This window comes from Oculina patagonica, chromosome 5, assembly GCF_052425735.1.
Source record: "Oculina patagonica isolate OP01 chromosome 5, crgOcupat, whole genome shotgun sequence".
Classification (NCBI taxonomy): domain Eukaryota; kingdom Metazoa; phylum Cnidaria; class Anthozoa; order Scleractinia; family Oculinidae; genus Oculina; species Oculina patagonica.
Window position 1 is genome coordinate 19,470,486 of NC_135762.1, and position 14,435 is coordinate 19,484,920.

A 14,435-nucleotide genomic window follows, 5' to 3' on the forward strand; every position below is an offset into this window, starting at 1 on the left:
CCCTTACCCAGGCAATCACAGTGTACATGTATTAGCTAAATAAGTTTCCAACTTTCTATACATACAGAAAATCTAATTTACATCATAATGCCTGCCACAACATAATTTATGGTAGAAAGATATGCTTATAAAGCAATACATATTTAAACTTTTGAGATAAGGTTTTACTGTAGACAGTAAATTTTTATTCAATTCATACACCATGTACCTGTATCACTGGTAATACTTGGCAGTTCTGCCTTTGGGGGTGTGTCACATTTAAGTACATTTCCTGAAAGATCTGAAGATCTTTCTTTACCATGAATAAAGCACTTTAGCTGTGATGGCAGATGAGGTGGCAGATTGGAGACAACTATTGTCAACTGTAGAAAAAGGTAAGAACCAGACACTGTCAACACATTTTATTACTGCAGGGATGTGAAGTTAAGAAGAGATAATATCAGAAAACTTGCGTCATTTGTGAAATTTTGTACTCCTGGGCAAGCAAGAAAATAATCCTGATGCTGTTCATTATTCTTGTTTACTTTAAAGTGCAGTGTATTGACAAAGACAAATAGTTTTTTTTTTTCATTTCTGCTGTGGGTGTCAGGTCTTACTGCATTAGCCCTGAACTGTGAATAAATTATCAGAACCCTCTTTATGATGCAGTCACTAACACAACGCAAGCTACATGTACGATGTAGGCTACTCAATTCCACTGTTTATGAATGAATCAGATATGGGCAGATACCTGTTGCAGGTATCCAGAATAAATCCATCAGGGAAACAACAAATTCAATATTTTCTGTGTAAACCCATTGACAACTTCCCTTAAAATTTGAGCAGCAGTCATTTTACTTGCATGCAAATATAGTCTGTAAATACATACATGTACGCACATAAGCTTCTCTCAAATTTTAATGTCTTTATTGAAATACCGTACGTTGAAAGAAAAGTGAAGAAGTATTTCTCTTACGCATGAAATCAGAACATACAAAATGGATTCTGATGAGAAATATCACTTCTTGTCCATGTTTGGTGACTGACCACTAAATTTCAAAGGCAAATTTCCTGCAAGAGTTATCTACTTGCTTCCAGTTGCTGAATAAACAATGGAATCAAATGGACTAACGTTTATTTGGCTTGCACATGCACCAAGTTGCAAAATCTTTACATGGATGAGCATGATCTCAGGTTAATATTCAGTCACTGATTTATAAATAAGAATAGACAGCAACATGTACTCATAATAGGTGTTGAGTATTTTTGAAAAACCTGATTTTGTACATGGCTGTAGGAGCTAGTAATTATTTAAACATATATGATGAGGATCCATACTTGAACACTTGGGCCAAGAGGCACTGGTTCAGGTTTGACAGAAGCAAACTTCACACACTTGGATGTGTTTGTCACATATCTCAAGGGATGTACGTCAGCTGCAGGGCAGATGTCCTTTTGAGAACAGCTGAAAACAAATAACAAACAAGATTTAAGTGTAGGGCCATCAATGAATATCAACCAAAGCATATTGGATTTAAGAAAAGGAAAAATCCTCAAATGTTACTGGAAAGTACATTATGTACAAATGTAGTCTAACTGAACTATTGCTAGAATAATTACAGTAAAACTTACATGTACTCTTACTGACTTTTTTTTCAAATTCCTAATGGGCAATTCCAGAAAATATCCATACACCACGACGGACGGCTTCAATATTTTAACCCCCCTTGCCTTCAGAAATTCCAAAATGCGTTACCCCCCCCCCCCCCATGCCCTCGGAATTCCATAATCCTTAACCCCCCTCCCGTTCGGATTTTTTCTTTAAGTCCTTTACAATTCCCGGCAGGGTTCGCAAATATGCCCAATTTGACGTATTTTACATCAAATTATTTCAAATGACTCGATCTGTAACAGAGGCTGGGATGAAAATGTAAAAAAATGCCTTATACCTCCTTACTCTTGTTCAACAGATACAACCTACATTAACTTTACATTGCCCCAAACTGGTACAGAACATTAAAACAACAATATCGTGTTATGTATGTGTGTACTTTCGGAAAATAATACAATCAAGTGCACTGACATATCCCCCATCTTGAATTTGAGCCTTCAGGGTCAGCAGTCACTCCCAACCCACGTGCTTCAAAATGGCGTCTCGAAGCGTGGCAAAATAAATTCGCGCTACACTGAATGTGCTGAATATGTTGTGGATCCGCTTTGACAAGAAAAAAGAGTGAATAAAGACATCCATCAACGTTAAGGCCACTGGAGCTTGATGTACAACCCACATTTTATTGGTTTTCTTTGGTAAATGAACGTAAACACACGCCTGATCGATCGATACTTGTCTTGTATCTTTTTGTATCCTGCTTCTGAGACGCGGTCATCAGTTCGTGCTTTATTTACAAATGAGTAATCCACAAAATTAGCATTTCAAGGAACACACTTTTGTCTGTCTCCTCTGGAAATCCAAGATCTGGAACTCCCCCATGCCTTCGGAATTCCAATCGAAAGTATCCCCCATGCCCTCGGAATTCCAGTTCAAAGAACCCCCCCCTCGCCCTCGGAATTCCAAAAAGCCGTCCGTCGTGGTGTATGGATCTTTTCTGGAACTGCCCAATGTACAGCAGTTAATTTACCCTTACCAACTTAATGCTGATAACAAGTAAAGCGCTTGACAAGCCCTGTTTGAATCACATATTCCTTCACAACCCTAAGACACATATCAACCCTGCACCCAGGACAATGATAAAAACATATTCTCCAAACAATCTTTCTTTGGACCTTGACAAAAAGGTTTTGCATCATTGACTACCATCGTTTGCTTCTAAGCATAAACACGTGCCGCCTAAACATGATTTAATTGGGTATTAAACGTGACATGATTGGTCCTCAAACATTTTGAAGTTTACCAGACCGTAACACAAACTTTCGCACTCAAAATGCTCACATAAACACTGAGTACAGGCGAATCTTTACACTAGAAGTGAATCAAGTGAACCTGCAAATGCATATCAACACAGATCAGGATCAAATTTTTGGAAGAAGTCTGTATATCTAATCTTTCCCCCATCACGAAACCGGAATGTGTTGAACTTTCCGTGTGAAAATTGCTGTTACGGCTGCCTAACTCCAAGCGTTTCATGACCAATCATGCTATATTAATATGTTTCGGTGGCACTTGTTTACGCTAACATGCAAGCAACAGTATATATCAACCTATGATTCATTATTTTTACCTCTTATACAATGTGCACCAGCCACAGAAAGGATCCTTAGGCTTCACACAGTCATTACAAGACAAAAAGGAGCTGCATTCCTCAACTGGTACTCTTGTCACCTTAAATAAATTAAAATCATTATCATCAATTTAGCACCCATCTTGCAATAAGCTCACCTTTTCAAATTAGTACAATAATTAATATAAATGCCCCCTTAAATCTATTATTTTGTGTTAATAAGAGCCCCTGGCCAATACCAATTTAAGCGCTTTTATTGCACAAGCAGCCCTATTCGAAAAGTGTCCTGTTTTTGTTTCAACTATATCATCATCAGAGTAAAATCAGATCCTCTGTGGTTTGTCTCCCTTCCGAACTCAATTGTTAATTTCCAATGAGAGCAAAGAACAAAATATCCCTATTTCAGTTTAAACATTCAGAAGTTTATATCAAAAACAAATTTACACCCCCTTTTAGTGTTACATACATAGCTATCTTTCTACATCCTTCTTTCGACATCGTCTTTCGACATGCTGTTTGAAAAGAGCCAATCAGAACCGATATATACCGGTGATGGTTTTCATGCAAATGAGCCCACAAGCTCAGAAGGCCATGCTGGTGTGATTAGTGGATTTTGATTCGTCTTGTTTGTTAAGCAAGTTAAAAGATGGATGTTGATAGATAGCCGCTATGCACGCAACACTGAAAGCAGGTGTAAGTTCCCCTATCTCTTATAAGCAACCTGCATCCAATAAGCACCCTCCTTTGAGCTCCCAAAGTAAGCCTCTTGAGGGCCAATCGAGGTCCATTTCCATTAGCTTACAGTTGAAAATCCACTATACATGTATGTTGTATAATGAAATGACATGCAGTAATAAAGCAACTCAAACACATGAAATAACAAATACAGCGTACCTCAGCCTCTCTAATAAATCACTGACAGATTTTAAAACATTTGTATACTAACAAAGAATGGACACTTCAGTGTCCTGTGACGATCTACACGATCTGTTTAAATCATAATTAATTTATACAGAACGAGAGTGACATGAATAAGTTTTATTGAGGATTTTTATAATTATAACTAGTGCAGTCTTTAGCATCATGGCTGCAAATTTAATTTTTTCACTTGAAAGGACCTATGTCCTACTAAAACACTATCTTGGTCAGACAAAACAAAATTGTGGACCTTGGACAGATTTTTATTCATCGTTGCCATAAAATGATCTGCAATCAAAAAATTATCCGGACATCATGTCTGACCACACTTGGGATTTAGTCGTTAGCAAATCTTGGTCGGCCAATGTCTGATGACCGACTGTTATTTGCAGCTCTGAGCATTATCTATTAACTTGCTTGGTTATATTATGCACTTAGTGGGTAACACATTAGATCACCCTTTAGGGAAAAAAACATTATTTACAGTTATCTAGATGGTACCTTGTGTTTACTCAAGACATACAAGTGTGTCTGGTCAGTGGTTACTATAATCTGCAGCACCTCATCAGGACCAATATGCAGCTCACTGTAAGGTTCCACCTGCTGTTCATCATCTTCCACTGACACCTAAAACACATGCTGAATTTCAGCCTCGACATAATATTTAGAATTGAATTGCTCAGAATCAGCTCAGTGTTAACATGTTAATGTTGCAGGTACAATTTAAACTCAGATTGAATCTAGGTTATTTTTAACAAAAAAAACCTTGGATGTGGAGAAACTTCCCCTGACTCATCTGGTTTCTCACAAGACATGCCTTTTTTTCTCAAACAAATCTTGTTTCTCTTGAGAGGCTGTCATGAAACTTTATGATAATTTGACAGTTCGGATACTAGGCTTCATTGGCTACTGGGCTGTTTCATTCAGTTATTGTAGCAAGTGGCACAATGCAACTTACAAATGAGCCTCGTACAATAGCAAGACAAGCATCCAAATTCACAAAAACTTTTTTTGTTTGTTAATCGAAGTACCTTGAGCAGTTGACCATGTTCAGTGCCAACAAACATCACTGTATTGTTATGATATGGCATTGCTGCAATAGCAGTTAGCATTCCTTTGTCATACTGCATCACAGCTCTTTTGGAAAAAGAACTTTTTCCACGAAATGGATGAAAGACAAAGGATCTTGTTGGACAGTAATCGTCTGTGATGGTTGGACGACTGGTCTGTCAAAAATCAAAACAAAACAAGGCAATGTCAGCCTGGTTAAAATGTCAGTTTATCATCATACCAAACTCAATCATTCAAATTCAGCATTTAACTGCAGGTTATTTAGGCATTGTACTCAGGTTTCTCAAAATAGAGATGATGTCATGAAATGTTCAGAACTCAAGTGGATTCGCTGCAAAGTTTTGGACATTGACATTGACATTGACTGTTGCGAGAGTTTTGTTTTACATTTGTAAGTGCAGTAAAGCAAGGGGAATGTGTGAGGGAGTATGTGCGAAACTATGTAAAGGAGAATACATTATCCACTGTTTGAATAAATCATCCAGTGGGTATGGGCAACTCTACACACATATTAATTAGTCTTACACATTTACCTGGTCTTTACATTTCTTGTCTCCAGAGAGTACCCATGGAAGCCCAAATCTTTCATCAGAATTAACATGATTGACACAATCTCGGAGATTATCCATCATAGCCTTATTGATTTCTTTGACTGGATACATACATACAGCAGAATTTTGAGAGGGCCCATCCCAACCTTTAGAAGACTCAAAAAATGTTATAACCAGAACATCATGAGATGAATGAGGTCCAAAACCTTCTCCTGCTTTTGTTAGATAAGCTGACTGTGCTATGTTGAAGTCTGTTCCATTGGATCCTTGGCATTCCAGTGGTAGCTCTATGTATGACAGATAGGCAGTATCCTTTTGGCAGAGACGAACTATAAATGTCTTCAATATTTTGGGGGTTTTCTTGCTCTCATAAGAGTTAGTTGTTTCTTGCACAGATACAAAGTAGCTAAAACCACCAGATGAAAATCCATAAATATACTTCGTTTCATAAGTGAAATCTGAAAACTGTAAATAGCTGAACTTTAGACTATCTTCTGCAAAAGCAAAGATATCAGAGAAATCATCAGAATTAATAATGCGTGTAGATACAGCAGGTCTGATTCCAAAATTTAAATCTGAGGACTGATATTTTCTGTCCCATGTTGTTGCAACATACATGGCATATGTTCCTGGAGTGTTTCCCCATGGTGTTATCAGTGCCACTGCTGGTAAGCGAGCATTTGACACAACATATTTATTACTGTCTGTTCGTATTGCTAAATCATCAAGACTTCTTGTCTGACAGACCCCATGCTTGAGGCTACCACATGTTATAAGAAGTCTGTTTTTGTTGTCTATCAGCAACACTTTGTTTCTATTGTTTGTTTCTTGACCAACGCAGTCTGTGTCAATGATGCAATTTATGTAATCTATTTTGGGCCCAGTTGTGATTTTCTTGGGGTTTCCAAAAGTTTCTGATGCCTTCAACAGTACATTTTCACCTCCAATAAAAATTTTATTTGTTGTGCTATCGTAAGCCAAGTTAACCAGCACTTCATTTACTTTTAACTCTGGGTAACTGCCATCACTTGTATGGACATGGAAAACCAAAAGAACTGAAATCCAAAAAGTCCATATGCTGAAGTTTATATTGGCCATAGGTTGAATGTACTTGTCAAAACAGGATCTAAAATGAAAAAAAAGTGTCTTATGATAAGCTAATGAGGAAAAGTTGCATGTGTACAGCAATTTTAAATAACCATACAAAACACAGATGTCCTCAGATGTTATCCATTCCTCAAATGTCACTGTTTTTCTTTTAGAAAACTGAAAACTGTTCCCTTCCTTAAAACAGATTATGTCCATAGACATACATGTTTATCTCAGACTGTGTATAAATTACTTTCCTACCAAATAGGATTTATTGTTCATTTATAAAGATTTTATGTGCAATGTAATAGCTACACGTACAGGTATAAATAATAAATATTTATAATGATTACTACACTGAGCCAACTATTTTTTAGTAAGTACGATACAGTTGAAACTCTTTAATGCAGACACCAAAGGCAAGAGCTGAGTGTCTGTATTATGGAGGTGTCCATTTTATAGGGGTAGAAATGGATGTCATCATTTTAAAATGTTAATGCAAATTATGAAAATATATAATATAAAAGAAATGTGTAAAATAGTGAAGAAGTTATACACAGAATGTAAGTCAAATTGCTATGCAAATTAAGTTCTACTGAGTGTTGAATTTTGGTCTCTTCATAAGTACAGTATGAGGACCATTTCATTAAATTAAACAGTCAAGGTTCCCTCTGCATTTCCTCAGGATGGAAAATTGTTGCTGTTGATTGGTCTTATGCTGTAGTTGATATTTCAAGTATTTGCTGATTGCAGAATGTTTGTGTTCATTAAGGCATTGATGAAGGTTATGGCAAATGTAACCAACATGACTTGTACCACGAGTCACATTTGAATGTGTAAACAGCACATTGTTGGTTACTAGAGGAGGTTTCTTTTCTGATACACATTCCCCCGGAGAACGAAAGCGAGGCCAGGGCCACCAAAAAAAGAGGGACTCTTAGGTCTTTGACAAACTTCCTGCACACCTCATTGTCAATTATTTTATCGCCAAGCTGATTAAGCTCCCTGCATATGACCCCAAGGATTTTTAGTCATTGAAATGGAAGGTAACACAGGGTTGTTTGTTGTTCTGTTAGGTATTGATGGTTAAATCAATCAGCTTCTCAGGTATTTTATCTTCACGAACATTGTTTTTAGATCGTTACATTCTAAAGAAAAGAAATCAGGCAAGGATTACAAGCGGTGCGCATGAATACCATGCCTTATTGTGCCCACCACATGTCATCCTTGTCTTTTCACATGCCTGGATGCCACCAGGTTGGGTTTATTGAAACAATCAAACAGTAAAAAATTGCAGTGGATATTGAATTGCATATACATATGGTCAATATTCAATTGTTGCAATTTGATTAAACATAAAGTTTGTCATGAAAATACAAATGCAAGATTGCCTCAGCCACAGGGTTTGATGTCTAGAGCATGTGGAACTTCTTTCACCTTTGTTGTATTCTCACATGCTATCAAAGAGCATTTTGGGTGGTTTTAAGATTGATTGTGTTCGATGAGGTTTGAAGACTGAACCTAATCAAACACTCTCACAAACTTTTTGGTTCTGTTCTATCTTTGATAACTGAGCCCACTGTAACCCAGTTAGTTCAGTTGAGTTTGTTTAGGTACAGTTAACTTTAATTACAAGCTGAATAACGGTTAGGTTCTACAATACACATGAACCTCGTGCAGTATTGATGCAGGCTAACGACAATCTTAATTAAAAAAAATACATAACATTTTAAACTAAAGCATAAACTTAACTGTTTTTGAAAACCTCAACTGACTACAAGTGTTTGTAATCGTGTATACAAACCGCTAATCCGCAATTGAGCCAGGCTTTGGAAAAATAGAAGTCAACAGGTGCAATGCTTCATGTGGCGCGCTGGTCAATAACCTCCAGACCGACTGATCATTTATTTACCGCCGCAGCACAAACACACAAGTACAATAGAGTTAATTTTTTCGTAAGTAGTTAAGCTCGATCATTTTAGGTCACAGCTCTTTCGTTATTATTAAACCACTTACGTTTTCTCGAGGCGTTGAGTATTTTTCATTGGGTCTTATTTTAGCTTGCCTCATTGAATGAAGCGGCCGGAAACCTTGCCGTGCAATGATTCTATGCTATAACTCGTCACATTAGCTCAATAATATTCAGCGAAGCCAGCAAAGTTACGATCATAAATTGTGTAACAAGAATATATCGAGAACACTAAGACACACCCTGAGCAGCTGAAATTTTGCAGTTCTGTTGATAACAATATGCCTAACGTAGTACCCGTGCGCAATCACACATCCCGATGACATTTTACATGAACAAAGTAAGAAACAAACTTCATAAAAACACACCAAATGGATTTCTTAACAAAACAATTATCAGACAGCTTCGTGGATGTAAAAGAATAAATTGTGTACTTACAAACAGATGGCACACCTAACATCCACAGTTCTATTCGCTACGGAATTCAGAAAATATTCAAAAGATGCAAAATCGATGGGCGAGTAGTGGGCGACTGATGGCAAGCCCAAGCAACAGCGCCCGCGAACATGTACAGAGCAAGGGGACGGGTAGATACTTCATATATGGCAATTGTAATGTACCCGTAGCATGTGCGTCCAGCATGTGCAAAAATAACGCGACGTACCACAGGCAGACCACCCTATGTGTTCGTGGTTAATAATTGTTCACTTAAGACGAACAATAGAAATATGTTGAAATCTATGAGAGTTACGAATAAAGCTCTGAATAAACCTCTCAAAATTACATTTATAAATGAACCTCTTTCGAAATATTTCAATAAAGGTGAATTAAGTGCCACTGTCAGAGAAAGTGTTCCAGACCTTGGAAGTCGGGGTCAACCGATTTTCCTGAAACTTACTGCAGAAGTTGGCCTTGATGAGATATTCTAAAAGCCATTTGGGTTTGGTTTTCTGACTTTTACTTTCAAAGTTTCAGGGGTGGTCCCATATTGAGCCTTCAAATCATGAAAAATCTTGCTTTTGAAGGAGTAAGTTTGCACTTGTATAAAATCAAACACACAAAACCTTTTGACTAAATACTTGTAGGCTGTGATTCTACTATAAATGCTCTTTCATTTCATATATGTTGATTTGGCATAGAAGGTTCTGACAGTGTGAGGCATAACACGAAATTTGGCCAACTTTTGATGAGAAAACCACTACCCAAAATTGCCAAAATTTAGATGTTCATATTTTTTAACTGCCTAACTAGAAAAGAAGGACACTTATATCAGGAGTTATCCCAATGCACGTAGAACAAAATTCAGTTGAGAAAAATTTGGGCCGTGTAGTGTTTTAGTTCTTTAATGACCCATTTTGAAGCACACCCTGACCTAATTTGCATATTGTCAAAACCAAAAGTTTAACATCCATACTTATTTTATTTATTTTTTAACACTTTAATTTGCCTTGGCGAGGCTTAAAGTTCTTAGGAAAGCTGTTGTTAGCAGTAATAAGACGAGTAAACATAAATTTTGACTGTTAAAATTAGCAAAAATTAGAAAATCAACACTCTGATGAAATCAGTTTGGTTTTCTCAAAAGCATGTTCCTTAAAATATAATGTGCATACAATAAATGGAGTCCGTATAAGGTCTACGTGATAGTTTACTATACTAATACACTTCTTTTAAACATATCCATGCTTAACTTGCCAAAACTTAACTTACCAAAGCGTATTAAACGCTCTTCAAGTAAAGTAAGTTTCCATATTTTTGAAAATCGTGCGGGTACAAACATCCTACGGCGTAATCGTACTTCCTGATGATCGTTACATTCTGCATTTGTTGACAGAATTCCTTTATAGTCCCTTACAATCAAATAACATTTCTGAAGCCGCTCAGTTCTTTGCCATTGCTGTTTCGGCTGCACACTGTCCATCCGCCATTTTGGATGTGGTCGCAAGAGAACTGGGTCGAGAGTCGCCTGACTAAAAACGTGTGGACTCAACCTACGCGTTTTACATTATGAAGTTTTCCTGTTCAGAGGTTTTTTTCCAACAAAAGTCCTTTGCCTTATTTTAAAGACAGAACTGATCGTGACACTCTTTCATTTTGGTCACATTTTATTAGACCTGGGTGGAACTTGACTGTTAAGTATATGACACGGGCCCCAAAATCAACTAGGCGGCCAACAGTGGCTCAAGATTTTTTTGTTTTTGTTTTTGATTTATGTTGAATCGTATTCCTGGAACTTCCGCCTGTCATATCGTTAAAAATTAAAATTTCTACTGTTTTTTTTTTCGAGTTTAAAACTGACTTTATTCACGTAATGATCATAATGGTGTGCCTCACCAAGCTAAGACAGCTAAATAAATTAACGATCGGCCAGAAGAACTAGTAAAAAAAAGCTAAACGTCTGATTTTAGGGACAGTTTTAACTCTGGAAATTCGCAAAAAGCAGTACTGATTTGAATTTTTATTATATTGAAATGACAATCATGCTCATATAACAGGCCCGGCCAGGGGTTTTGGGTATACGGTATCTTGGGTGTTTTTAACCAAGGTATTCAGTATCTTTTCGCTGAAATACGGGTATTAAGTATTTTGTTTTTCCTGAACTTTTGGTATTCTGTAGATAAGCGTTAATGTTGTTTTTTATGATTTTTCTTTTGAAGTGTCTTATCCTCATTGCTTGTATCACATTTAAAAAATTCATGAAAAATCTGCAGTTATTGCGTCACTACATCCGCATATGAGTGCATGCTGTGAGTGGTCATGAAAGGTGGTTTTGACTTTGGCAAAGCAATTAATTAGGGAAGGACTATTATTTTTTGGAGATGGAGAAGGGAACAAAAATCCTGAAAAAAGTTGTTTGCAAGAGCAAAAAGGCTTAAATAAATTATTGCAGACATGAGAAGGAGAAAATTGATAGTTTGATGACAATAAATAGTCAGCCAAGATACATGCTCAACAGCACTCTTTTTGATGCCCAGAATGCTAAAAATTGCGTTTCTGATCTTCTAGATTTCAAAATTCTCTGGGGGAGAATGCCCCCAGACCCCCCTAGGCTGTAAGGGGCCTTACGGCCCCTTTTGTGGTCACAACAACCTATTTCCAATCGGAAGCTGCTCATAAAAAATGTCATTGAAAACAATGAATTACTTGTTTGTGTAACTGTAAGACACCCTGGTCAAAAGAGGTGAGCGCTGGTCACACGAAACACATAGTAGACAAAAATGTTCACAAAGTAGTTCATGCAGGTGCTGCTCACTGCAAACATTTCAAAAAAGAGAAAAATGACATGTTTTGTTTTTAAGTTCTATGCAAAAATAACCAAGCAAGGCCACTAAAAAATGGATCCCTCCCCTCCAAACAAATACTTGTCTGTCCGCTAGTTGAATCAGCCTTTGTTATCAGATTTAATAATTTTAGGTATTTGGTATCAACGTTTTTGCAGTTTTCAGGTATTTTGGTATCCCAGGGGGTAAAAATGGGGTATATTGGTATCCCACTACCCCCCCTGGCTGGGCCTGATATAATGATGAAAAACAAGTAACAGCATGTATATTGTATATGGTGTAGATAAGAACCATCAATCGACATCAAAATGTTGTCACAACTCTACAAAGATGCACAAGACCGAAAACCAGTCCTAGTTGCAGTTGGCAAGAATAGCCACATTCGTATATATGCATGTCAATGGTGCGCTCACCATTTCCTTCAGCTTAGCAGGCAAAGTGACCTGGCTGGTGAATTACAACAGAAAAACGACAACTCAGGTTAGATTTAGGAAACTACTGCAACCTTTTCTTCCAGACGAGTGCTTACCTTAAACGGAATTAACCTTCAACCATTGTCATGCTCCGTACCCAACGGCTACTGCGAAGTTTCTCTGCTAGAACTGTTGATGAGCACGTTACAGTTCTTAAAAAAACACTCTATATTACTTAACGTTTTTTCCCTCACATCCCGCTATTACGGACTCTCGCTAATATGGACACTAAACGACGACGTCCCAAGCGTGTTGCTATAACGAGAGTTGACTCACGGTATTAATTATTTTAGCACAACACGAGAATAATAGATCTTCAGGCCGGTCACGGTTTTGACCGCCATCTGGAAGGATATGCAACGCCGTCACAAATTACAGTGTCTTATGGGAATCTGATGGACTATCCGAAGGAGCCTAGCTTCTAGGCAAAATATTTAATCAAACAAATTTGAATGACGTAGCTGGGATATAAAGCGTTCAGTTACGTTTTTAATTTTCCATTAATTTCTGCGTTTAAATCCTCCCGGCTTGTTGCGTGGGTTCAGCGGGTAGAGCTTAGGGCCTGTTTACATGGAAGGCGGGTGCCCCGGCTAACCGAGTTACCCGGCCAACCGAGCTACCCTGGGCGAGCCAACTTACCATACGTTCTTTAAAACACGCATCGAAGCGTTTACATGCAAGACGGGAAACCCGCCTTGCCGGGGCACTCGGTCTACTTGACCGGGGCACCCTTCTAGGCGAGATAGCTTTTTGCCATGTAAACGGTTATGCCCGGGCTATCCCAGCTTGCCGGCATAAAATTTATAAATTCTGGACCCAAACAGTGCTATTTGACCAAAATTAGATCAAATTAGTTTTATCTGTAGGCTGGAAAATTTTTCTTTAAGCAACAGCTAATTAATTCGAAATTTTTGTAGGAATGATTATCCTTACTCACGAAACAACAAATTTCATTTCAATTTTGCGGCCAAAGACTGTTGAATTTCGATTGAATTCCCCCATAATTGGACGTAGTAAAGTTCTAAGAGCTTGCACATCAAAATAAAATAGGTTTAAAGACGGCTAGCCTTGATTATTTAGTAAAAAATCATATTTTTCTTCAATCATTTGGAGCTACATGGTTTTCCCACGCTGTGACACGCTTTAGTGACGCTGTCTCAACTCGGGCAGAAGGGATGTGAATTCTGCATGTTAAGGCGGGCTATGTTTCATCCCTTCTAGCCGAGTAACTCGGTTAGCCGGGGCACCCTCCCTCAATGTAAACAGGCCCTTATAGGCAAACACCATCGAATAGGCTCTTACCGATAGTGCTAGCACTTTTTTGGCATTATTTGGCTTCGCGAGCATTTTTTTCTACATTTTATCCCAAAAAGCACTGCTAGCATTATTTTGGATTTTCGACTGATTATTTGTATAATTTTGTGTTAAAAAGCACAATCTGACTTTTTTTTATACATTTTGCCCTCATTTTAGTCACAGGAGCCGAGGAGGCCTGAGGAATAGATTTGATAGGTCAGCGTTTTCCTTCTAAAAAACCAGTCCATGACACTCGATACAAGATGGCGTCATCCACGTTTTCATCGAGGAACAATGACAGCCAGCCAAGGCAAAAAATGAAAAATGTTACTGAAAATATAAAAAAATGTAATATTCTATGTTTAAAAAAATTGGAAAAGAGAGAGCATTTTTATGTAAACCACGAGCACTTTTTTAAAAAAAATTAGCATTATTTTAGCACTTTTTTGGCAATAAACGAGCACTGCTTTAAGCATTTAATGTTTTTTTTTACGAGCACTATCGGTAAGAGCCTACCATCGAATCTTGACAATGTGCGAGCCCTCGAGTCGTGCAAGCCATTGCCGTTTGTT

At 37.7% G+C, this 14,435-nt stretch overlaps 1 protein-coding gene across 4 annotated transcripts in view; it reads right to left on the minus strand.

Annotated features, from left to right (window-relative positions):
• The window catches only part of LOC144653146 (plexin-A4-like), a 36,380-nt gene extending 27,021 nt beyond the window's left edge, over positions 1 to 9,359 (minus strand). Inside the window, exons 1-7 of one of the 4 annotated variants that reach the window (XM_078513069.1) lie at positions 9,255 to 9,359; positions 5,733 to 6,884; positions 5,168 to 5,357; positions 4,638 to 4,763; positions 3,219 to 3,319; positions 1,318 to 1,444; positions 209 to 362 (exon numbers count right to left, since the gene is read on the minus strand). In XM_078513069.1, coding sequence (XP_078369195.1) covers positions 209 to 362; positions 1,318 to 1,444; positions 3,219 to 3,319; positions 4,638 to 4,763; positions 5,168 to 5,357; positions 5,733 to 6,856 — 1,822 coding nt within the window. In that variant the 5' untranslated portion in view covers positions 6,857 to 6,884; positions 9,255 to 9,359. Of the gene's footprint in view, positions 1 to 208; positions 363 to 1,317; positions 1,445 to 3,218; positions 3,320 to 4,637; positions 4,764 to 5,167; positions 5,363 to 5,732; positions 6,885 to 8,651; positions 8,763 to 8,863; positions 9,154 to 9,254 lie in introns of those variants that run through there. The other 3 variants (XM_078513067.1, XM_078513068.1, XM_078513070.1) reach the window with 3 other exon arrangements.
• Positions 9,360 to 14,435: the final 5,076 nt, after the last annotated feature.